Source organism: Ictidomys tridecemlineatus, chromosome 4 (genome assembly GCF_052094955.1).
Source record: "Ictidomys tridecemlineatus isolate mIctTri1 chromosome 4, mIctTri1.hap1, whole genome shotgun sequence".
NCBI classification, from domain to species: Eukaryota; Metazoa; Chordata; class Mammalia; order Rodentia; family Sciuridae; genus Ictidomys; species Ictidomys tridecemlineatus.
The window spans coordinates 14,548,710-14,570,590 of NC_135480.1; the positions used below are offsets into that span (position 1 = coordinate 14,548,710).

A 21,881-nucleotide genomic window follows, 5' to 3' on the forward strand; every position below is an offset into this window, starting at 1 on the left:
TTCAATGCAAAACCAAACAAAACTTGAAATGTTAATAGGCGTGAAGTCAGAATATCAAGTTTGGTTGGGAAAGGTAGAATGCTTACCTATCTTCGCTCCATTGTTAGCCAGGTAATTAACCAAACAGACAAACCTAAGGTCACATTTTTTTCAACTTCCAGGGTCAATCAGGCTCACTTTGGCCTAGTACATGTAAACCAAGAGAGGCAATGTCTTCCCACTCAGAGTCTTCTCTTTATTGTGCACCCTCTGCTGGTTAGTGTGATAGCACAGAGAAAAGAAGATGCATACAACTTCCTACAGAAAGTTCTATACCCATTATTATTTCTTTAAAAGTGTAAAATTGAGCATTATAACCATGGAACCTAGGGGATGAAGTGCTCAGGAAGAACGTTAATAGCACTCTAGGAGTGGGTCTCAGCGGTAATATTAATGAAGAAGATTGAAGGATAATAATAATATCCATTTGGGGGATAATAGTTATTTTGTGCCACACCCACATTGTGCTAAGCAGTTTTACCTGTGTTGACTCATTTAATTTTTAAAACAGTCCCACAAGGTAAGTATTGTTATTCCCATTTCATGGATGAGAATGTGAGACTGAGAAGTCAAGTCACCTGTGTGAGATTATACAGCTATGCTACTAACAGAGCCAAGATTCAAACCTAGCCTTATCTCTGAGCTCCCACATGTAACAACTATGATGATATTATTTACTTATGATACTAGCGATGGAGCCCAGAGTGCTTTTCTTCTGAGCTACATCCTCAGACCTTTTTATTTTTTATTTTGAGGCTGGGTCTCTTAAATTGCTGAGGCTGGCCTTGAACCTGTGATTTTCCTGCCTCAGCCTTTCCAGTTGCTGGGATAACAGGCATGCACCACCATGTCAGGCACCAAGAGTATCTCAAGAGAGAATTTCAAGCCAGGCTTAGTGGCACATGCCTGAAATCCCAGGACTTGAGAGGTCGAGGCAGGAGGATGAGTTTCAAGACCAGCCTTGGAAATTTAATGAGCTCCTCAGCAACTTACAAAGACTCTGCTTCAAAGTGGAGAATATAAAGGACTGCAGATGTAGCTTAGTGATAAAGCACCCCTGGGTTCAATCCCCACTATTGAAAAAGAGAGAAAGTTACCCTTAGCACAACTTCCAGGGTTAATGTTTCCCCAGTTCATACTATACTTCTTTAAAAAAAATATTTATTTATATATTTATTTATTTTTGGTACCAGGATTGAACCCAGGGGCACTAAACCACTGAGCCACATCCCAGCCGCCCCCTCCCCATTTTTTTTTTTTTCTTTTTAAATTTAGAGTCAGGTCTTGCTGAGTTGCTTAGGGCCTCCCTAAGTTGCTGAGCTTTGAACTTGTGATCTTCCTGCCTCAGCCTCCCAAGCTGCTGGGATTACAGGTGTGTGTCATCACACCCTGATCCATATTTCCCTGTCATTTCAAAAACAAAAAATATTAGGTATGACCATACCTCTGAAATGAATTATCTCACTTACAGGAATCTGATCCGTGAAAACCTAGGTTCATTAGGTACTACCAACATGTGCTCTTCTGCCAGTTCCAAAATCTTATACAGGAACCCTCGATTTCTCCGGTTAGCATTTCTGCAGCTTCATCAACAGCAGCAGAGTGGTGTGTTTTGTGATGTCCTTCTGCAGGCAGAAGGTAAGACTGGTAGGAACTCAGCTGGAAATTTACCACAGAATAAATAAAATGAGTTTATTGGCCAGGGGTGAAGGAAAAAAAGAAGAATATTATTACCTCCTAGTACAGTAAACTATTTGGTAAACAGATTAAAAAAAAAAAAGCTGTATGTTTCTGGGACAGTTAGCTTTCAGGAGTGAAATTGTGACTATTTTTTTCTCTCCTAAAAAATAAAACTAGTTATAAAGTTTTATAAACATCAAAATTCCTTAAGATACGGATATCAGGCTGGAGATGTAGCTCAATGGTAAGAGTACTTGCTTCCATGTATGGTATTTGATCTCTGGCACTGGAAAAAAAAATGGATATTATCCTTCCTGGTGATTCGAGGCTGAGCAAGAACATCAAAAGTTCAAGGCCAACCTGATCAACTTAGGGAGATCAGAGATATAGTTCAGTGGTAATGCTCTGGGTTTAATCCCCAGTACCAAAAATAAAAATAAAGGATTGTAGTTGGCTCTGTAATTCTAGCTACTTAGGAAGCTGAGTAGGTCTATCTAGGCATCTGAGCAAGTCCCTGCCTCAAAATAAAAAGTATAAAAAGTTGGAAATGTAGTAGAGCATCCCTGGTTTCAAACTCCAGTATGCCAAAAAAAAAAAAATGTATGTGCTGTTCAAGTGAGGAAGAGCATAGTCTGTAGCCAGATTCTGGGTTTTAATCTTGTCCCTTCTACTTAGTGTAATTGTGGGGATGTTACCAAAGTATGCCTCAGTTTCCTCATCTACAATACCAGTAGCTACATCACAGGGTGTGATGAATAAATAGATTAATACTGGTAAAACCCTTAGAAGAATGCCTGGTGGCACATAATGACTCCAGAAAGTTATTTAAAATTGACATTTGATTAGATATATGTAGAAAGATTAGATTCAAATGACTGAGGCAAGAGGATGAATGGGATACTTTATTTTGGTGTCGAAATTGGGAGGTTTGGGGTGGCGAAATTTCCTTTCCTTGGAAGGTTGCATTGGAGTTATTTGTAAGGCATCCATGTAGACATGCCAGCTGTGATGTTTGGTATCACAGGAAAGGTATTTAGGTAGTGATAGGGCTTTGGGGGTCATCAGCAAGGCTTTGGTAACTGAAGACATGGGATAGCCTGATTGATATGCCTGGAAATTGCCCATAAAATGAGAAGGTAGCTCAGAAGAGACCACTCCCTAGTAGGCAGCAGCAAGAGCTCAGGAAAATTGAAGCCTGGTTGTCTGCCTCTAAACCTACTGTTAGACCACATGCTGTTCCTACAAAATTCTGTGAGCTCTCATGTGTCAATACTATTTATTCAACAAGTATTTGATTTACTTTGTGGCAAGCAGTGAATGTTTTGTGGCAAGTAATGGTTATACATCAGTGAACAGGATGGCTATGGCGCCTGTCCTCACAGAGCTTACAATGTAATAGAGATGGCTAATTCCAATTGAGGTAGGTAAGTGCAGTAATCGTTGTGGAGTACCTTTCTGTGCCTAGGAGCACCAAATCCATACTTGTGGATTGAAAGACTTGCTTTCTTGGGGTGGGTGGCAGTACTAGGGATTGAACCCAAGAGTGAAGAGTGTTCTTCCACTGAGCTACTCCCCAGCCAATTTTATTTTTTGAGTCAGTCTCATCAGGTTGTCTAGGCAGGCCTTAAATTTAACAATCCTCCTGCCTCAAACTCCCAAATTGCTGGGATTACAGGTATGCACTACTACACACAGCTGGAGAAAGACTTTTTTTGTTTCTTTAATATTTTTTGTTGATAGGCCTTTATTTTATTCATTTATTTATATTCGATGCTGAGAATTGAACCCAGTGCCTCACACATGTGAGGCAAGCGCTCTACCACTGAGCCACAACCCCAGCCCCTAGAGGAAGACTTTTTGAATGAATTTTTGTAGGCTAGATTTTGGATTATTAAAAAATAAGCTAGCTGATAGAGAGGTATGGCAGAAGATTCCAGGCAAGCAGAAGGAACAAATTTCTCCTTTTATTTGAATTTCCGTGGAGAAAAAACTATGAGAAGGGGCAATACGTTTGGGTCGTTAGTCTATGCTTAGTCCATGAACATGCAAGTCTACATGACAGTCTGTGTGTTTTTCCCCAGGTGAGGCAGTTCCAGCCCACTGCTGCATTCTGTCAGCCTGCAGCCCCTTCTTCACAGAACGCCTGGAACGGGAAAGGCCAGCTCAGGGTCGGAAAGTGGTGCTAGAACTGGGGGGCCTGAAAATCAGGACACTTAGAAAGTTGGTGGACTTCCTGTATACCTCAGAGATGGAAGTATCCCGAGAAGAAGCCCAGGACGTTCTTTCTGCTGCACGGCAGCTCCGTGTGTCTGAGCTAGAATCTCTTCAGTTAGAGGGTGGAAAGTTAGTGAAGACCCCTCAGGGCCGAAGACTGAACCGAGAGTGCTTACAACCACCAAGTGCTGCACCAATCTCTGCCAGAGTGGTGGCACCCACACACCGCCCACGAACTCCACTGCCTGTTACTCAGACTCCTTGTCCCCTTGGGGCAGTTAGGTTGAAGTCTTTGGGGAAAGAGGAAGGTCCCCAGGAAAAGGGCAACCGACCAAATGCTGAGAACTTGTCAGGCACTCTTCTGCTCAAGAGGAAGGCTAGAGCCTGCCTGACTCCCCAAGAGAAAAGCTCTTCTCCTTCAAGCCACAGTCAGGGACTTAAGGAAAACAAGGATGACTCTGTCCTTGGTCCTACAGCAGTTTCCCCACCCAGCTTGTACCCCACTGTGGATGAGCGATTGTTGCCCAGAAAGATCAGGCTAAGTCGCTCAAAGCCATCTCCTGATGTCTGTACATCAAAGCCTAGCATTTTAAGTGGGTCCAGCACAGTGCCCACAGCCCCTGGCCGGCGTCTTTGGCGGCAGAGAAGTATAAATAAAGAAGCACCAGAGGACAAACAGAAGCCAGGAAGAGCTAGTCCTCTACAGAACACCCCAAGCCCATCTGGTCTTGGGAAGGCAGGTGGGAGTAAGAAGCAGAGCCCTGAAGTCAGAGCACCCAACTCAGACTCTGCAGAGGAAGGGCAGATTGGGAGAGTAAAACTTCGGAAGATTGTAAACGGGACCTGCTGGGAGGTGGTACAGGAGCCTCCCCTCAAAAATTCTCAAGATAGCCCCCAGATCCCAGATCCCGGGAGAGTCTTAGAACCTCCAGGGGCTCAGCTATCCTCAATTAATGAGCAGGAAATGCCATCTACTAGACTAGAACTCTGTCAGGACTCTCCAGTCTCTAGGCTACAAGACTTTCTGCTCTCTGCTAGCCACTCCCCAGGCCACTCTGTGGTGAAGTCAGAGTTTGGGTCTAGTCCAGAGCTGGTAGGGAAGGAACCCATGATGAATATTGACTGCAGAGAGCCATATGCATTTGATACAGCTCTGCTCAGGCAGCCCTGTGAAGCTGAGGAATACCGAATCACAAGTGCTGCAGCCACCAGTGAGCTGGAAGAGATCCTTGACTTTATGCTCTGTGGCTCAGACATTGAGCCACCTGTTGGGTCTTTGGAGAGTCCTGAGGTTGAGGGCTGCAGAACCCCTAGTTATCACCTGACAGAAACAGGAAAGAACTGGATTGAAGGGGAAGAATGGTGTTTACCAGACATGGAACTCTGGCCCAGAGAGCTCACAGGATTGGAAAAGGAACCTGTTAGTGAGAACAAAGAGCCAATTGAGCCCTTTAGTCCCCTTGTCATGCCTTCTGAGAACAAAGAGCCAATTGAGCCCTTTAGTCCCCTTGTTATGCCCTCTGAGGTGAATGAAGGAGGAGTGCTTTCAGTGGGAGACTCTTGGACTCCACATCTTGAAATTACCAACTCCCAGCCACTGGATGGTCAGGGAGACAAACTTCTCCATATTGACTCCCCTGACCCTCTCCAAAGATCTTACAGGGACCTCTCTCCTCCATGCTCAAACTGGGCAGAGACTGAGCTAGACGTGTCCCTAACCATGGATGAGGAATTATACCCTGCTCCAGAGGCCAGCAAGGAGGCATTTGGTAACTCTGAGTTGCTAGGCCCACTTCCTGACAGCTCTGAAGATGAGGAAATTGATGTGGTGGACTGGACAGCAGAAGGGAGGCTGGGGCCTGCTAGTGTTCCCTCTGTGTGGCCTGATCCTTCCTCAGAGTCAGAAACAGAGGTAGACATACTAACGTAGTAGAGAGGGGAGGTGAGGTTAGGGGCCCTGGGAGGGTGGAAAGTGTTGGCTAGTAAAAGGCTTATTTATTGGCAGAAACTAGCACATGCCTTCTCCTCTTAGTGTAAGAGGTAGGTCTACCCTGACTCTTTGTAGGTTCCCTCCTCCCCTCCCCTCCCCAGGCCTTGGGGACCAGGCAGAAGTTTAGTAGTATCATAGGTAGAAAATTATGAACTTGAACTATCTTATTTCTTTGTAATCTACTTTCCAGTTAGTGACAAGTGAAACAATAAACTGTGTGGTCCCCAACTCTAGTGGGTCATAGGTAACAGCCAAGAACCAGGTGTCTCAGTACACAAGGCACTGAGTCTGCAAATTCAGGGAAAGCTCTGAGGTGGGGTTTTGTTTTACTTTGAGCCTCTCAAAATTTAAAAAGGGTTGGAGTTATTACTCAGTAGCAGAGCACAACGTGCCCAGCATGTATGAGGCCCTGGGTTTGATCCCCAATACCACAGAGTAAAAAGAGAAAAATATCCCAAAAGATGTGAAACTATGTTAGGCAAAACATTTAGTGGGTGGGAATGATAGGACACTTCCAGCATCTTATATTTGTGGGGCTTGTTCATTGCTAGTATGTGAAGTCTAGGTAAAACCTCCAGAGGGCCAGAAAGATGTACTTGCATCACTTCTAAGAAGTGAATTGAAAAAGATAGTTGCTTTTTTAAAAAAATAAATTATTTACTTTGCTCCCATAGTTTTTATAAGTGTTTCACATGTTATACCAGAGACTCTTACAAGTTCCAAGCGAATTGGTGACCTTGGGCAATGAAAAATAAGGACCACCAATCCCACAGCTGGCTTTGTCCATCAACATTAAATTTTACTCTTAGATACTTTATTTAACCTTTTATTAAACAAACCAAATTCAAATATTTTTACAATGCCTTACTAGAGGGTTGCCTCATCTGTATCATCATTTCTGGAGTGGAAGAAATGGCTTCAGGTACATGACTGAAGTTTAGCCATGTCCCATCATAAATGCTCCAACACCACCAGAGACAGCTGCAATAATGAGAAGGGAAATGTTAGAGAAGGGATCCAGCACCAAAGACTAAGGAAGACAACTCCCTCAATCACTTTGTTAAATTTTGGTATTGGGGATTAAACCCTAGGAGGCTTTATCACTGACAACATCCCCAACCCTTTATTTTTTGAGATATTTTTTGAGACTGGTCTTAAACTTGTAATTCTCCTGCTTTGGCCTCCTAAAGTCCCTGGAATTACAGGCATGCCATCCCTGCCCCCCCCCCCACACCACCCAGGAGCTCAAGGATTGTATCCTTCCCCCAAAGCTCACTCAACATACAAGTGCCTGACAAGATGCCAAAGCATTGAATGAAACATTATGGACAGACAAAAATCCACCTAACCAGAACGCAGTGTTGTAATACAGTGTTTAATACATAAGACATTGGGGGGGGGGGGGAATAACCCTAGAAAAGTGTAGGGGCAGGTACAGCAGTGTGCCAGTAAAGAAGGAAAATCATTAACCCACACAAAAACCCATGTAACTCTGGGGGCTGGGAATGTGGCTCAGGCGGTAGGTCTGGCATGCGTGCGTTCGGGGTTCGATCCTCAGCACCACATACCAACAAAGATGTTGTGTCCGCCAAGAACTAAGAAATAAATATTAAAAAAAAAAATTTAACTCTGGGAAGCAGTAAGATTTACAACTGGTTCAAAGAATTAAAATAGCCACCAGGAATGAGGAAATAAATTTTCAAACAAAAGCAATACTGGATCATACCCCCAGGGCCACAATCAACCGGAAGTATACAAATTACGCTTCTATAAAGAATCATTAATATTACCATTAGTGTTCTATAATTTGGCGTAAAGGGACTCAAATGAAAACGGTTAGCAAAAGGCACACCCTGTAGGAAACCACTTTTAAATCCTGTGTGGAATAAATTATAACAGTATGGGCTCCTTTGCAAGAAGCTACCCAAGATTAATTCCCTTTGCATTTCAAACCTCAGCATGAGGACTTCTGCCCAAATCGCCCTACGAAAGGTACTTCTTCAACTCTTCCACCACTTCTTGAGGTTCGGGGAATTTGAGTTTGCGTGGGGGTCCCTTCTTAATCCCGGTCCAGAGCTCGGCACCTGGGAATAAATCGAAATTACTTTGGAATCCACGAGCATCTCTAAAGTCAACAGCTGGCCGCGGTTTCCAAAACTAGTGCTTCTTAGCTTTAGACCCAGGCCCCTCTCCCCCCAGGCCCCGGCCCGCACTCACTGGTGCCGTCCCGGCGCAGCAGGGTCACCTCGAAGCTGCCCCTCCGGGGCTTGGAAGGATTTACTTTCACGGGAAGCTCCGGAGCCTCCAGGCGCAGCGCCTGGCTCAGGGCCGCGGCGTTGCGCCCGTAGACGCGTCAGCTAGTGCTAGGGAGAGATGGGGAGATCAGACTGCGGCCCCGCTGCAACGCCAGCCATTCTTCCCGCGCCGCCCGCGCCTCCCAGGGCGCTCACCAATGCTCAATGACTACCGCCTCCTCCACTTGTTCCTTGCCGTTCTCCAGTTTCTCCCGCTTCTCCGACGTGGAGACCGCAGCGGCCTCGGCCTTCCGCTTCCTCACGCGAGGAGCCATGGCGCCTGGAATCCAGCCGCGCGCCAAGCCGACTGTGGATGCTGGGGCGGAGGGGAGAATACAGTGAAGATGCCACGACTGAGATAGCACCAGGCAGGAGGGCAATAAGACCCGGAATCACCAGGTTTAAACCAGAACTTCCGCTCACGAAACAAAAACTCCCCGCGAGAATGGAAAACGGGGCCCGTAGCGCGCACGCGGCCGGGAGGCGGGACCTTCGAGCCCAGCCACTCCGCCTACCAGAAGGGGGAGGTAGTGCGAGAACCAGGCCCTACCATTAAGCGCTGTGGGTGGAGGGGACCAGGTGAGGCCCGCATGCCGGGAGGCGGGGACTCAAGTCTGGAAGCAAGCTTCATATCCCACACAGAGGTTTAGGTGCCTATGCGTTGCACTAAATGCTATGCTTTATGATGCTCCCAAAATTCCTCCCTGGGAAGCACAGACCAATCCAAAATTAAGTTCACAAAGCATCCCCCTCTGGTTAGCACTTTAGATTACAGAAATCGGTCTTCCCCAACCATCATCAATCCTGGGAATTGATGCCCAGCATTTGGTGAAACACAATATGCCCTTTCATATTACAGTGATCTTGTCCAGCATGGTGGCATTCACCTGTAATCCATTTCTTGGGAGGTGGAAGGAGGAGGATCAGGATCGAAAATTCAAGGCCAATCTGGGCAACTCAGACCCTGTCTCAAAATAAAACTATAGGACTGGGGATGTAGCTGAATGGTAATGGACCCAGGGGTTCAATCCCCAGTACTGATAATAAAAAAAAAAAAAAAAAAAAATTAAAAGATGGGCTATTCCTTTGCAGTTACTTAGCTTTTCTTTGAAGACTGTCTGGTTTTTGGTGGTGCTGGGGATCCCACTCAGGGCCTCAAGCATGCTAGGTAAACTCCCACTGATCCACTTTCCTAGCCCTGCCTAGCTTTTTTTCCAACACAAGAGAAACACACAAAAGATTAATCAAAAGAAATCCCAGTCTCTTTTATTATAGAAACTGTTGGTTAGGTGTGGGGACTAGGTAGGAGAAAAGGACAGTCCAGGCTTTCTCCTCCAGGTCCCAACACACAAAGGAAAGTCTCAAGCTTTTATTCCTTTTCCTCTGGATCCCTACAAAATAGGATAATTCAATACTGTTTTCAATGATGAAAACTCTGTGGTAAAAGGTTTCTCCTTGGGACCAGTAACAAATTTAGGCTTGTATTTTTTAATGAATGCCATAGACCAAGCCAGAAGGGCCTAAGGAAAGCAAGGGTCCTTGAGGAAAAATTCTTAGTGTTCTATACTCAGGTAAGTAACAGGTTTGATCTAGTCTAGGCTGTGCAGAGCCACTAAGAGGAATAAGGAAACCACAGACTGCTGATGTCTAAGGAAGAACAGCAGTTTACACACTGACCCAACCTTGGAGGGAAACCATTTCCTCCCCCATCATATGAGATCTCTCCCTTAAGGAAACAGTTGGCCACAGCAAGGCAGGCCTTCCTCTAGGGTACCTGACAATTCTATGCCTGCTTCTTTAAAATCAGAAGCAGCATCCTGCCTACCCTGCAACAGCCAAACAGGGAAAACAAGAGGCAGCAGCCTCAGGCAGAGCATATGGTTACACTGGAGCAGGGCCTCAAAGATGCCTGGAATTGACAGAAGAGGGAGCAAAAATGAGGCAGGAATCTTATTTATCCTTCTTGCTTTCCCCATCTGGCACTGTGGTGGGGACGGGGGCCACACTCTGCTCCTCCGGGATACTGTCTCCAGTCTTTGATATCTTCTTAGCCCGTTGATATAGTTCATTCAAGTTAAATTCACGAATTACATTCTCCTGCACAAAAGAGATGCACACATCAGGATTTGGTTTGGAAGGTAAAGTTCAGAACCTAAAAGTAAGAAGTATTTAGACACAGAGTAGGAAAGAAGGGAGAAAGGAAAGGATACAAATCTACCCTAATTTAACTTTCCTCTTTTTTTTAAGTACCCAGAAAAGTCAATTAATACTTAAGTATTCATTATGTGTCAATCACTGTGCCAAGAATAAATGATACTATCTACATGTAGTCTGTAAAATAACCTTGTAAGCCAGATGGATCTGCAATTTGCAGATGAGAAGCCTAAATGCCTATATACTATAGGCGCCTTAGAGACTAAGTCTTCACTCATCATTGTTCCCTGTACTAGCAGTCTGGCATACAATGTAAATTTGGTGAGTGAACTAAAATAAGGCCTAGAATCTAGTCTATATCCCCCAAAACTAGTGGACAAGTGGTAGACACTGGAAATCAAATCCAGGTTGGGTTTCAGAACTCATCCACTGATATGTACCCGTTTGCAATGCCTATTCCTTCAAATACCTCAGAGAAGGTCCAAGAGACAGCTCGTCCTTTCTTGTCAATCTGTGGCCGCCGCATTACCTCCTTGCCACCTTGGAACAGGATCAGGGTAGGGAGTTGCTTGGTGAGGGGTGATATACTCACTTTGTACCTACAGGGCCCAGAAAGGAGTCTGTGAATGTATCTCTATATATTGCTCAAAGTAATTCCTTGCTAAGATTCTTAGCTCTAATCTTTACATACCTGGTACTAACATCAGTGTAGCGTCCAACATCCACCTTCCCAAAATTTAGCCCTGTACAGTTGTACCTGAGAAGAACATATTATTTAATATATTGGAAACATTTTAAAAAGTGAAAATAAAGATATTTGAGGAGAAAAGGGGGTAATGACTTTGGCTGGAAAGCATAAAAGTCAAGGCCAAAAATAAGAAGGAAGGTACTGCATCTCAGTTTCCATTATCCCTCCCTTTGCACTAACTTACTTGAGGGAGAGGTCAGCATAGATAGGAGCAAACGATTGGCAGTCATTAGACCAATTGGCAAAGAACTCCACAATCCAAGTGACCCTCTTGTCCCGCTCCAGTTCCTCCTGCCACACAAAGGGAAGAAATAGTGAACTGGATCATGTAAGAATCTGGGAGGAGTCAGACCTTAGTGCCTAATTCCTCATCCCGACTTCCCTCTTCCTGACTCTCATAATGAATCACAAATGCTCCTGACTTTCATTTTAAAGCACTGTTATTCCTCCTAGTGAACTGAGAACATAATTACAAAACCATCTACCAAGTACCCAAGAATCAGAGGAGGAAGAATACTCACATCAATAGTTTTATCACTGAAGTACTTGATATACTCAGGGCCCATATACAGAGGAGGTTTGCAGGTCATCAGGAACACTGAACACAGGAAAAAAGATATCCAGTAAAAAACATACAAGGCTTTGCACACAGGACTTATCTCCAACCAACTCAAGGATTTCAGCCACCAAAGAATACATACTTGTAGATATATGTAGACCAAAAATATATGTAGACCAAAAATACATTTCCTTCCTCTAAAGTACAGTCTCTGCAGTTTTGGTTTTTTGGTTTTTTTTTTTTTTTTTTTCCTTTTTTTTGGTACTGGGGATTGAACCTAGGGCCACTTAACTACTAAGCCACATCCCCAGTCCTTTTTTTGTATTTTATTTAGAGACAAGGTCTTAAATAACGAGGTTGCTTAGCACCTCATTAAGTTGCTAAGGCTAGCTTTCAACAAGCAAATCCCCTGCCTCAGATTCCCACGCTGCTGGGATTACAGTGTGTGCCACTATGCCCAGTATTATTTTCTTTCCATCTAGGTTACACACATAACTATTTGGGAATGAAATTTGTTTCCTCAAATCAAGTCTTTATGTTTTTGATGGCAGGGACACTTAACCACTGAGCCGCATCCCTAACCCTTTTTTAATAAAATTTTTGAGACAGGGTCTCACTAGGTGGCTTACAGTCTTGTTAAATTGCTGAGACTGGCTTCAAACCTGTGATCCTCCTGCCTCAGCCTACTGAGCCACTGGGATTACAGGTGTGTACCACCACACCCAGTTAAATCAAGTCTTTTTTTTTGTTGTTGTTGTTAAATACTTTTTAGTTGTTGATTTAACTTTATTTTTTATTTACTTATATGTGGTGCTGAGGATTGAACCCAGTGCCTCACACATGCTACGCAAGAGCTCTGCCACTGAGCCCCAACCCCAGCCCCTAAATCAAGTCTTTATTAACATAGTCTTATGAAGAATTTTAAAAAGGTAATTGCCTCACCTATGCAGAGTGTGATATAAAGCAGGCCCATGCGAATATCCAGGCGAAAAAAAAGAATTGTGTTGGCCACTTTACTAAACATGAAGATGTTGCCTACATGTTGCTCCACGGTGACTGAAACAGAGATGTCACAAGTCAGGCTGGGCTGTATACTCCTATATCCCATATCCCATTCTTTTTCCATCTTCTTGGGGTATTTTTGAAATGGAAGAGGGAAGAAGAACAAATGCCCTAAATAGTGCCCCTCTCATAACATGAAAAAAGCAACTCCAGGGGTATCAGGCCTGATCCTGAGACTTAGAAGCAGGCTGAACTTACTAGATCTGCGGTTCTTCATCATCACAATAGCACTGAGAAACATCAGGATCTCCACTTCTCTCTGGAACAGAAGCAAAATGACAAGGAATTCAGTAAAAAGAATTGATGAAGGAGGATCAAATGTGTTAGAAAAACCAACAGAGATCCAGACTGAGAATGATAACAAAGATATAACTGCAGTTCACTAAGTAGTAGTGGGGAAAGCAACAGTCAGAAAAGCTATGTTTAGGTTCTACTCCTACCACAAACTGGCTGGTGAATTTCAGCAAATCACTTAATCCCTAAACTTTGGCTTTCCTGACTGACCATTATCTATTTCAAAGTGCTAATGGGAGAATTAAATAAGATAATGGATATGAAAGGGTTGTATAAAGTGTGATATATCCCCAAGATATTATTACAATCAACTCAGTATAAAAAAATAGCTTTCTAGGAAAGCTTTCTTTTTGTTTTTTTCTTCCACATTTTTGACCGATATTACTCCCCAACACTTCCCCCACTACCTCTCCACTTTTCATCTCAGCTTTTTGATAATATTCTATTAGTAAAATATCTGTTCTACTTGTTTGGCTTTGCTCAAATTCAATTGTTGCTCTCCACTCAACATCTGCAGTAATAATCCTTGTACTTTTGATGAAACTGGAGAACTAAAGGGGAGCTGCAGAGCCCTTTTCAATACCTTTGGCTTACAGTTCTTTATTTTTTTGGTACTAGGATTGAACTCAGGAGCACTCAATCACTAAGCCACATCCACAGCCCTATTCAGTATTTTTTATTTAGAGAAAGGGTCTAAGTTGCTTAGCACCTTGCCGTTGCTAATTCTGAATTTGTGATCCTCCTGTCTCAGCCTCCTGAGCTGTTGGGATTTGCACCACCTGGCTTCAGTTCTTTCTTCTAGAATTTTAGCATCCATGTGAGATAGAGAAGAAACATAACAAAGACACAAACAAGATAATTTCAAAGAGTATAGGAGGGAATGCAGGACTAGTTCACTAAATATGGCTCTCTGGGATAACATGAATGAGAATAAAAGAAAAAGCATGGTGGGGGGAAAAGACTGTAGATTAGATGGTCTAAGGCCTTCCATATCCTTTTTTTATACTAACAACAGAGCCAACTGGTCATTTCAGAAAAAAAATCAACTGAGATTTACAGCTGGGGGTCAGGAACCTAGGCTTTCAGCTTCAATCTCCAAAAGCAAGTAATTAATTGCTGGGTATGGCGGCACACGCCTATAATGCCAGTCACTTGGGAGTCTAAGACAGGAGGATTCAAAGTTCCAAGCCAGCCTCAGAAATTTAGTGAGGCCCTAAGCAACTTAGTGAGACACTTTCTCAAAATAAAACATAAAAAAGGCTGGAGATATGTGCTTTTGTTAAGCACACCTGGGTCAATCCCCAGTACCAAAAAGAAAAGTAACTAATTGAATTTAGATATGGACATGTAAAATGGGAATGCGGGATTATGACAGACTATAGTAAATATTATACCTGAAGCAAATATTAGGGTTTTCATGAATGAAATTGGGTGGGTCTGAATTAGGATTTAAGGATTGAGAATGTAGCTCAGTGGGAAGATCACAGGCTTAGCACATGCAAAGTCCTGGGTTCAATTCCGAGCAACACACACACACACACACACACACACACACACACACACACACACCCCTCACACACACTTTCTCTCTCTCTCCCTCTCTCAAATAAATAAATGAAAGAGGCCAGGCACAGTGGCACACGCCTATAATCCAGTGGCTCAGCATGTTGAAGCAAGAGGATGGCAAGTTCAAAGCCAGCCTCAGCAACTTAGTGAGACCCTGTCTCAAAAAATAAAAATGAGCTGGGGATGTGGCCTCAGTGGTTAAGTGCCCCTGGATTCACTTCCCAGTACCAAAAAAACAAAAAGAGAGAAGAACTATGGTCAATCAGAAGACCAAATACAAATACAGAACCAAAAAAGGAGCATTCTAAAAGATGGACTGGTAATGAGTACTCCAAACTTTATTTCCTTTTTCCCCTAGGCATCAGCAACTAGACTCTCTCCCAATCACCTTGCATCTTGGTAGTGCTGTATTACTGAGTGGAAATGATTTGCCACTTCTGTACTCAGACAGTTAAAAAAAAAGAGTGTGCCTTGCATTCCAGTTTTTTTTCTTCATCCACTAGTTCCATGGTACTAAGATAAGAGACAGCTATAGGTCGGGCATGGTGGTGCACACCTGTAATCCCAGTGGCTCGGGAGGCTGAGTCAGGAAGATCGCAAGTTCAAAGCCAGCTTCAGCAATGGCAAGGTGCTAAGCAACTCAGTGAGACCCTGTCTCTAAATAAAATACAAAATAGGACTAGGGATGTGGCTCAGTGGTTGAGTGCCCCTGAGTTCAGTCCCCAGTACCAAAAAAAGAAAGAGAGAAAAGACTATAGGAAGAAGATGGAAGGAGAATGGGTTCCAGAATGACTAGATGAAGCACAGGCCTCTTTGTACATCTCTGTTCACAGTTTTTAAATCTTTTCACGGCTCTTCCAAAACAAAACAAAATTTTCATTAAGTAAAATTTCAAACATACACAAAAGTAGGGAGGATATTTTTTTGTGGGGGAGAGGAGTGCTGAGGATTAAAGTTCAGGACCTGTGATGCCAAGCTCATGTTCTTTCCTGAGCTATACTGGCAGCCTGAGAGGATACTTTAATTAACCCCTACTACCCAGCTAAAACAGTAACCAACATTTTGAAAATGTGGTATTTCATATGTCTATGCTACCCACTTTTTATGATGGAAAAAACTTGAAGCAAATTCCAATTACCTCATTTCATGTGTGAAACTTTAGTGTGTATCTCTTACACATAAGGACACTTTTGTTTGTTTTTGCAGTGCTGGGGATCAAACTCAGGGTCTCTCACATGCTAGGTGAGACTCTTATCACTAAGCTACATTCCCGCCTCACTTTTTTCTAATTTTTAACCACAACACAGTACCATAACTATACTATAATAATATGAAATATATATATTTGGTCTTCATCTTGTTTCTTGACATATAGTTCCTAAAATGCTTGAAATCTCTGGAGGAACAAGTGTCTTTTATGTGTTTCAACAGTTGGATTCTTTTTTTGGTACTAGGACTTGAACTACATCTCCCAGGCCTTTTTTATTTTTTGAGATGTAGTCCTGCTAAGCTGCTGAGGCTGGCCTCAAAGTTCTAATCCTCCTATCTCAGCCTCCCGAGTCACTGGAATTAAAGAAATACATTACCACACCCAGCTGTAGTTTGCATCTTTTAAAAAAATTTATTTTGAGACAAGGTCTCACTGTTACCAGGCTAGTCTCAAACTCCAGGGCTCAAGATCCTCCTACTTTATCCTCCCAAATAGCTGGGACTATAGGCATGCACAACCCTATACCCTATAGTTTTTGATCTTTAATATCCCCCAAAGGTCCATGTGTTAATGGTTTGTTCCCAAGGTGATGCTACAAGGAGGAGGTAATCCTACTGAGAGGCTTTTAGGCCATTGGGGGTGTACACCTGAAGGGGACTGTAGGACCCTGGGTCCCCTTGCTCTCTCTGCTTCCTGATCACGAGGTGAGTGGTTTTGCTCCACCATATGCTCCTGCCATGATGTGCTGCCTTTCCACCATGCGACCAGCGCACTGGTTTCATTAAAGAGGTTCTTGGCATAAAAGTTAGCTAGTAAGATCAAAATAAACACACAGACTCAATTACCTTTTTCTATGACCAGGTCCGAGACGGCTCCCCCTCTGGTTGTCACCTCGAACCACCCGGTAGGGCAGCAAGGCTTATTCAGGGCTAGCAGGAGACAAAGAGAGGGAACACGCCAGGGAGTGGCCTTTTATTGGAGAACAAGAAATTCAGGGGAGAATTCCATCCAATGAAGTTTGAGGGGGGCAGCACTCCAAGGTCAGGGTCAGTGATTGGCCTCCGAGTCAGTGGTCAGTCACACCCCCACACGGACAGGCTCTCGCACCAGGAGAGGGCCGGGAAAGCTACGACACAGTTTAGCCAGAGAGGCTCACACCCAATCCGGGAGTTGCCCAGTCACGTGTGAGGATGGCTCCCCACACTGCCTGGCCACAAGCCTACGAGCAATCAGACTAACCACAGATGAAACCACAAAATAAATGAAACAAAATCAACCTTTTCTCTTTATAAGTTAATTATCTCAGGTATTCATAACTGATTACCTCTTTAAGATTATCTCATAGTGATGGAAGGCTAAATAACTTATGTGCTAATGAGGACAAAGGCTGGTCACAAGAAAGACCAAGCCATGATTAATGTTGGAACTTTCAGTCTTACCCTCTAACCTCCAGAAAGGGGCTGAAGTTGATCACCAATGCCCAATATTTAACCAATCATTACCTACATTGTAAGGCTTCCATAAAAACTGGAAAAATGGGGGAGCTTCTAAAGGGCTAAACACATGAGGTTCCTTGAGGAGGCTGCTTACGCCTTCTCAAAAAACCACACCCTATGCATCTCTACATCTACAGCCTCTGTAATATCCTTTATTAGTATGCCAGTAAATATAAGTAAAACGTTTCCCTGTGAGCTCTAGCAAATTAGTCAAATCTAAAAAGTGCATACTGGGAACCCCTTTTTATAGCTATTAGTCAAAAGTATAGGTGACAACCTATTGCTTGTGGTTTTGTTTTGTTTTTAATATTTTTTAGTTGTCAATGGATCTTTATTTATTTATATGTGATGCTGAGAATCAAATCCAGTGCCTCACATACAATAGGCAAGCACTCTATCACTGCACTAGGACCCCAGCTCCCTATTGCTTCTTAATGGCATCTGAAATAGAAGTAGTCTTATAGGAAGAAGCCCTCAACCCGTGGGGATCTGACTCTATCTCTACGTAGATGATATCAGAATAAAATTGAATTAGAACACATCCAGATGATATCTGTTACAGAAATGATTGGTTATGGGCTGGGGCTCAGTGGTAAAGCACTTGCCTAGCACATGTGAAGCACTGGGTTCAAGTCTTAGCACCACTTAAAAAGTAAAGATATCATGTCTATTTACAACCAAAAATATTTTAAAAAGAAAAAAATGATTGGTTTAATAAGAAGAAATCCCCAAATAATATTTATTTCCTAAACCAGAAATCAAAGAAATATCCTGTGGGGCTAGAGATATAGTGGTAGAGTGCTTTCCCAACATACATAAGGCCCTGGGTTTGATCCCCAGGACTTAAACAAATAACAAACAAACGAAACAAACAAAAAAAAAAGTTCTGCGTTGCTAGAGTATAGTAGTAAAAGCTGAGTTTTGTTTTTCATATATCACATACATACCCAACACAATAATTCCCAATTGTCTTTATTCAAATGATCCCGTTTCAAAATGTTATTGTGTGTAAAAATGTTATTGTGTGTAGTCCCCCTTTATTCACAGGGGAAACATTCTAATAACCCTCAGTGGGATTCCTGAAACCATGCTTAATTACAAACCTTAGCCTCCCAAACTGCTGGGATTACAGGTATGTACCACTCTTGATGGGCTTCTTTTTTTTTTTTTTTTTTAAAGAGAGAGGAGAGAGAGAGAGAGAGAGAGAGAGAATTTTTAATATTTATTTTTTTTTAGTTCTCGGCGGACACAACATCTTTGTTGGTATGTGGTGCTGAGGATTGAACCTGGGCCGCACGCATGCCAGGCGAGCACGCTACCGCTTGAGCCACATCCCCAGCATTGATGGGCTTCTTTAAATTTTTTTTTTTGAGGGGGGCGGGTGCTGGGGAACTGAACCCAGGGACTGTACATGCAAGGCAAACATTCTACCAACTGAGCTATATCCCCAGCCCCATTTTCTTTAATTTTTAATGGATACGAGCTCTCCCTTTTTTTTTTTTAATCTCAGGTTATATATCCATTGAAAAAAAAATTTTTTTCTTCTCCATACTGGGGATTGAACCCAGGGGTGCTCTACCACTGAGGTACATCCCTAACCCTTTTAATTTTGAGACAGGGTTTCACTAAGTTTGCCCAGGCTGACCTCAAACTTGAAATCCTCCAGGCTCAGCCTCTTCAGTTGGTGGGATTACAGACATGTGCCACCACACCCAGGATGAACTGAAGATAATGAGTCATTGGTACTGTTGACTTGCCCAGTTTTCTAGATTTATCAGCTTGATACTCACAGTATGTGTTTTAATGATGACCTTATATTTCCCATATTTATTGTAAAGTGGTAATGAGCTTTAGAGATTTGAATTCAATGAAATTTAAATCTTTTGGCAAAAATATACACCATAAGTAGTGTTAGATAGTCTTCCTCCTACAGCACTCCAAGAGACACATTAACATTTCATCTGATGGTTTCAGCATCCACAAATGATCATTAAGATCTCTGATTTTATTAAAGGCCTAAATAATGACTTTTAAATTCTGTCATTCCTCTGTACTTATTAGCTCAAATTCTTCTATTAAGAAATGAACATGGGGCTGAGGGTATGGTTCAGTAGTAGAGTGCCTGGGCAAGGCCCTTGGTTTGACATTCAAGACCAAAAAAAAAAAAAAAGAAAAAGAAATCATTATTCCTTTATCAAATCTTTTGATTACCATGAAAGACAGTAAGTATATACAGAAAAAAAAATAAAGGCTTGATTTTTATTTTTCCCTTTTGTTTAATAAAATAGAAATGTTTTAAATACGTTTAACAACTAAAACTTTGGAGTTTACCTTCATTTCCTAACTTCCCAATCACCAAGTTGAATTAGTAAACTAGGACTCTTCCATGAAAACAAAAACTGGCTATCAAGAATAATAAGATGGGGTGGGGGATGGGGCTCAGGCGGTAGGGCTGGGTGCAGCCCGGGTTTGATCCTCAGCACCACATACAAACAAAGATGTTGTGTCCATCGAGTCCATCGAGAACTAAAAAATAAATATTAAAAATTCTCTCTCTAAAAAAAAAAAAAAAAAAAAAAAGAAGAAATAAAGGTATTCTGTCCATCTACAAAACTAAAAAATATTTTTTTAAAAAAGGTCTCCTACATTTATTAAAATCCTTATTACTATCCATATACCCTTTTGAGTTTATTGAAACCCATTATCTTTAATGTACATAAAACATCATATTTTAAAAAGGATCTTTTTGAAATCACATGATCTTTTGAAATCAATTCCAACCAATAATTCTGTCAAGAAAAACCTGAAGAATAAACAAGGGAGGGGGAAAGAAAATAAGAAAACGGGTTCTGGTGAAAGTCAAGATTCACTTTTGGAGCTGGGGGGGGAAAAAGACAGAAATTCTACAGGTACAGCTCTTTAGCATGAGATACAGCTTCAAGTGAGCCACATCCCCAGCCCTATTTTGTATTTTATTTCCAGACAAGATCTCACTGAGTTGCTTGAGACTCGCTTTTGCTGAGGCTGGCTTTGAACTCACAATCCTCCTGTCTCAGCCTTCTGAGCAACTGGGATTACAGGGTGGGCCACAGGAGCCTGGCTCACATTTTTTTTTTTTTTTTAAGAGAGAGAGAGGAGAGAGAGAGAGAGAGAAAATTTTTTTAATATTTGTTTTTTAGTTTTTGGCGGACACAGCATCTTTGTTGGTATGTGGTGCTGAGGAGCGAACCCTGGCCGCACGCATGCCAGGCGAGCTCGCTACCGCTAGAGTCACATCCCCAGCCCCTGGCTCACATTTTTTAAAAGAGGTGCCTCCACTCCCACCTAGAAAGCACAGCAAGGGGCTTAGAATAGATTTCTTCACAATAGATCTCAAATCCTTTTCAATTTTGTGTGTGTGCATGCGGTGCTGGGGATTGAACCCAGGGCCTTGTGCATGCAAGGCAAGCATTCTACCAACTGAGGTATATCCCCAACCCAAATTCTTTTCAATTTTGCATCCTTGGGATCGTGCACAGTGCTTAACACAGAGTGTTCACTCTGCAAAAGTTTATCGAATTTAGAAATGGCTTATCAAGTGTGCAGTATTGTGACCATCAGAGTAGTTTCTCAGGATATCAGCAGTTCTGTGACCTTGAGAAGTCGCCTAACCATGATGAGATCAATGGAGGACTGGGATGCCGCTCAGTGGTATAGCACTTTCTGGTTCTGCAAGAGGCCCTGGGTTCCATCTCCAGGACCGCAAAAATAAAATTTTAAAAAACGGAAATACTACTGCTCGCCTTGTACTACTGGCTCCTCAGAGGGCTTTACACAACAAGCAGCAGTGTAAAAACCTACACATGTGTAGAGTTTGGGTAAGGCTGTTGACTAAATGAATGGTACAACGCTAAGCATACATCCAAGTGTAAGAGAATACTGGGATGCTGCTGTGCAGGGGCTATAACTAGCCGGCCCCATTTCCCCATCTTAAACACACAGGCTGAGACTCGATGACGACCCGGGATCTACACCCTTCGGTCTATAAGCCTGCTGCAGGCTCAAACACTCAAGCGTTCTCAGAAAGGTGAACCCTGAGGCTCCCAGGTGCACCTGGCAGGGCATGGACAGTCAAGGTCGTGCGCTACTGAGACAGGGGGCGCTCACCCAGTCAAAATCACACGGATTACCGTCTTCGCGTTGGGTGGGCAAACCGTGACAGAGCGGCGGCAGTTTTCTCACAAGTAGGAAGGCGGCAGACAGCAGAGCAGACAGCAGGCAGTAAGGTCGAGCCAGCCATCGTGAAAGCCTCGGCACCGAATACAAGAGAGCAAATAAAGGTGCCAGGACCGCCATCTTTCCGGCCCTAGCTGCACCCGCCGCTCTCTGCCGTCTGTAGTTGAGCCTCCCGAGCACCACTGAGACTTCTATTGGACCAAGTCTCAAGGTGCACCGCCTCTGGGCCCGGAAGTAGATCTCTGATTGGATGTTGAGGCAGGTCAGACCTGAAAAGAGGATTCATACTTTATTGGCCAATACAGCTGTCGTTTTTTTAATCTAGGTCATCTTATTGGTATGCGACTGTGGTGAGTCGAG

At 43.1% G+C, this 21,881-nt stretch overlaps 3 protein-coding genes and 1 long non-coding RNA gene across 5 annotated transcripts; 1 reads left to right on the forward strand and 3 right to left on the reverse strand.

Annotated features, from left to right (window-relative positions):
- The first annotated feature begins 1,283 nt into the window (after nt 1-1,283).
- On the forward strand, nt 1,284-6,670 carry Btbd18 (BTB domain containing 18). The gene is made up of 2 exons (XM_005331578.4): nt 1,284-1,677; nt 3,801-6,670. The coding sequence occupies exons 1-2, from the start codon at nt 1,491-1,493 to the stop codon at nt 5,861-5,863; spliced, it is 2,250 nt and encodes a 749-aa protein (XP_005331635.3). The 5' UTR covers nt 1,284-1,490; the 3' UTR covers nt 5,864-6,670.
- A 63-nt stretch (nt 6,671-6,733) lies between these two features.
- On the reverse strand, nt 6,734-9,307 carry Selenoh (selenoprotein H). Of its 2 annotated transcripts, XR_005733500.2 has the most exons (5): nt 8,374-9,307; nt 8,141-8,286; nt 7,877-8,007; nt 7,398-7,518; nt 6,734-6,904 (listed from the first exon to the last, which is right to left on the reverse strand). XR_005733500.2 is itself a non-coding variant. In XM_078045996.1 (4 exons), exons 1-3 carry the CDS (start codon nt 8,490-8,492, stop codon nt 7,907-7,909), a joined length of 366 nt encoding a protein of 121 aa, XP_077902122.1. In that variant the 5' UTR covers nt 8,493-9,307; the 3' UTR covers nt 6,734-6,904; nt 7,877-7,906. The 2 variants fall into 2 exon arrangements, 1 of the variants encoding a protein (XP_077902122.1); XM_078045996.1 differs by lacking the exon at nt 7,398-7,518.
- Nucleotides 9,308-9,457: 150 nt separating this feature from the next.
- On the reverse strand, nt 9,458-21,716 carry Tmx2 (thioredoxin related transmembrane protein 2). The gene is made up of 8 exons (XM_005331580.4): nt 21,453-21,716; nt 12,939-12,999; nt 12,621-12,734; nt 11,641-11,717; nt 11,304-11,410; nt 11,063-11,128; nt 10,841-10,970; nt 9,458-10,314 (listed from the first exon to the last, which is right to left on the reverse strand). Exons 1-8 carry the CDS (start codon nt 21,639-21,641, stop codon nt 10,168-10,170), a joined length of 891 nt encoding a protein of 296 aa, XP_005331637.1. The 5' UTR covers nt 21,642-21,716; the 3' UTR covers nt 9,458-10,167.
- LOC144377027 (uncharacterized) lies at nt 13,510-21,442 on the reverse strand. Its single transcript, XR_013437559.1, has 2 exons — nt 16,656-21,442; nt 13,510-13,832 (listed from the first exon to the last, which is right to left on the reverse strand). It is a non-coding gene; the product is annotated as an uncharacterized LOC144377027 (long non-coding RNA).
- Nucleotides 21,717-21,881: the final 165 nt, after the last annotated feature.

Excerpts from the sequence above, each read along its gene's own strand:
- Btbd18 (XM_005331578.4), top strand. The coding sequence starts at position 1,491 with ATGAATTATCTCACTTACAGGAATCTGATCCGTGAAAACCTAGGTTCA. Across the intron at positions 1,678-3,800 it reads TGTCCTTCTGCAGGCAGAAG|GTGAGGCAGTTCCAGCCCAC; the intron begins GTAAGACTGGTA and ends GTTTTTCCCCAG.
- Tmx2 (XM_005331580.4), bottom strand. The coding sequence starts at position 21,641 with ATGGCGGTCCTGGCACCTTTATTTGCTCTCTTGTATTCGGTGCCGAGG. Across the intron at positions 11,411-11,640 it reads TCAGTGATAAAACTATTGAT|GAGGAACTGGAGCGGGACAA; the intron begins GTGAGTATTCTT and ends TTTGTGTGGCAG. Across the intron at positions 11,129-11,303 it reads TATGCTGACCTCTCCCTCAA|GTACAACTGTACAGGGCTAA; the intron begins GTAAGTTAGTGC and ends TGTTCTTCTCAG.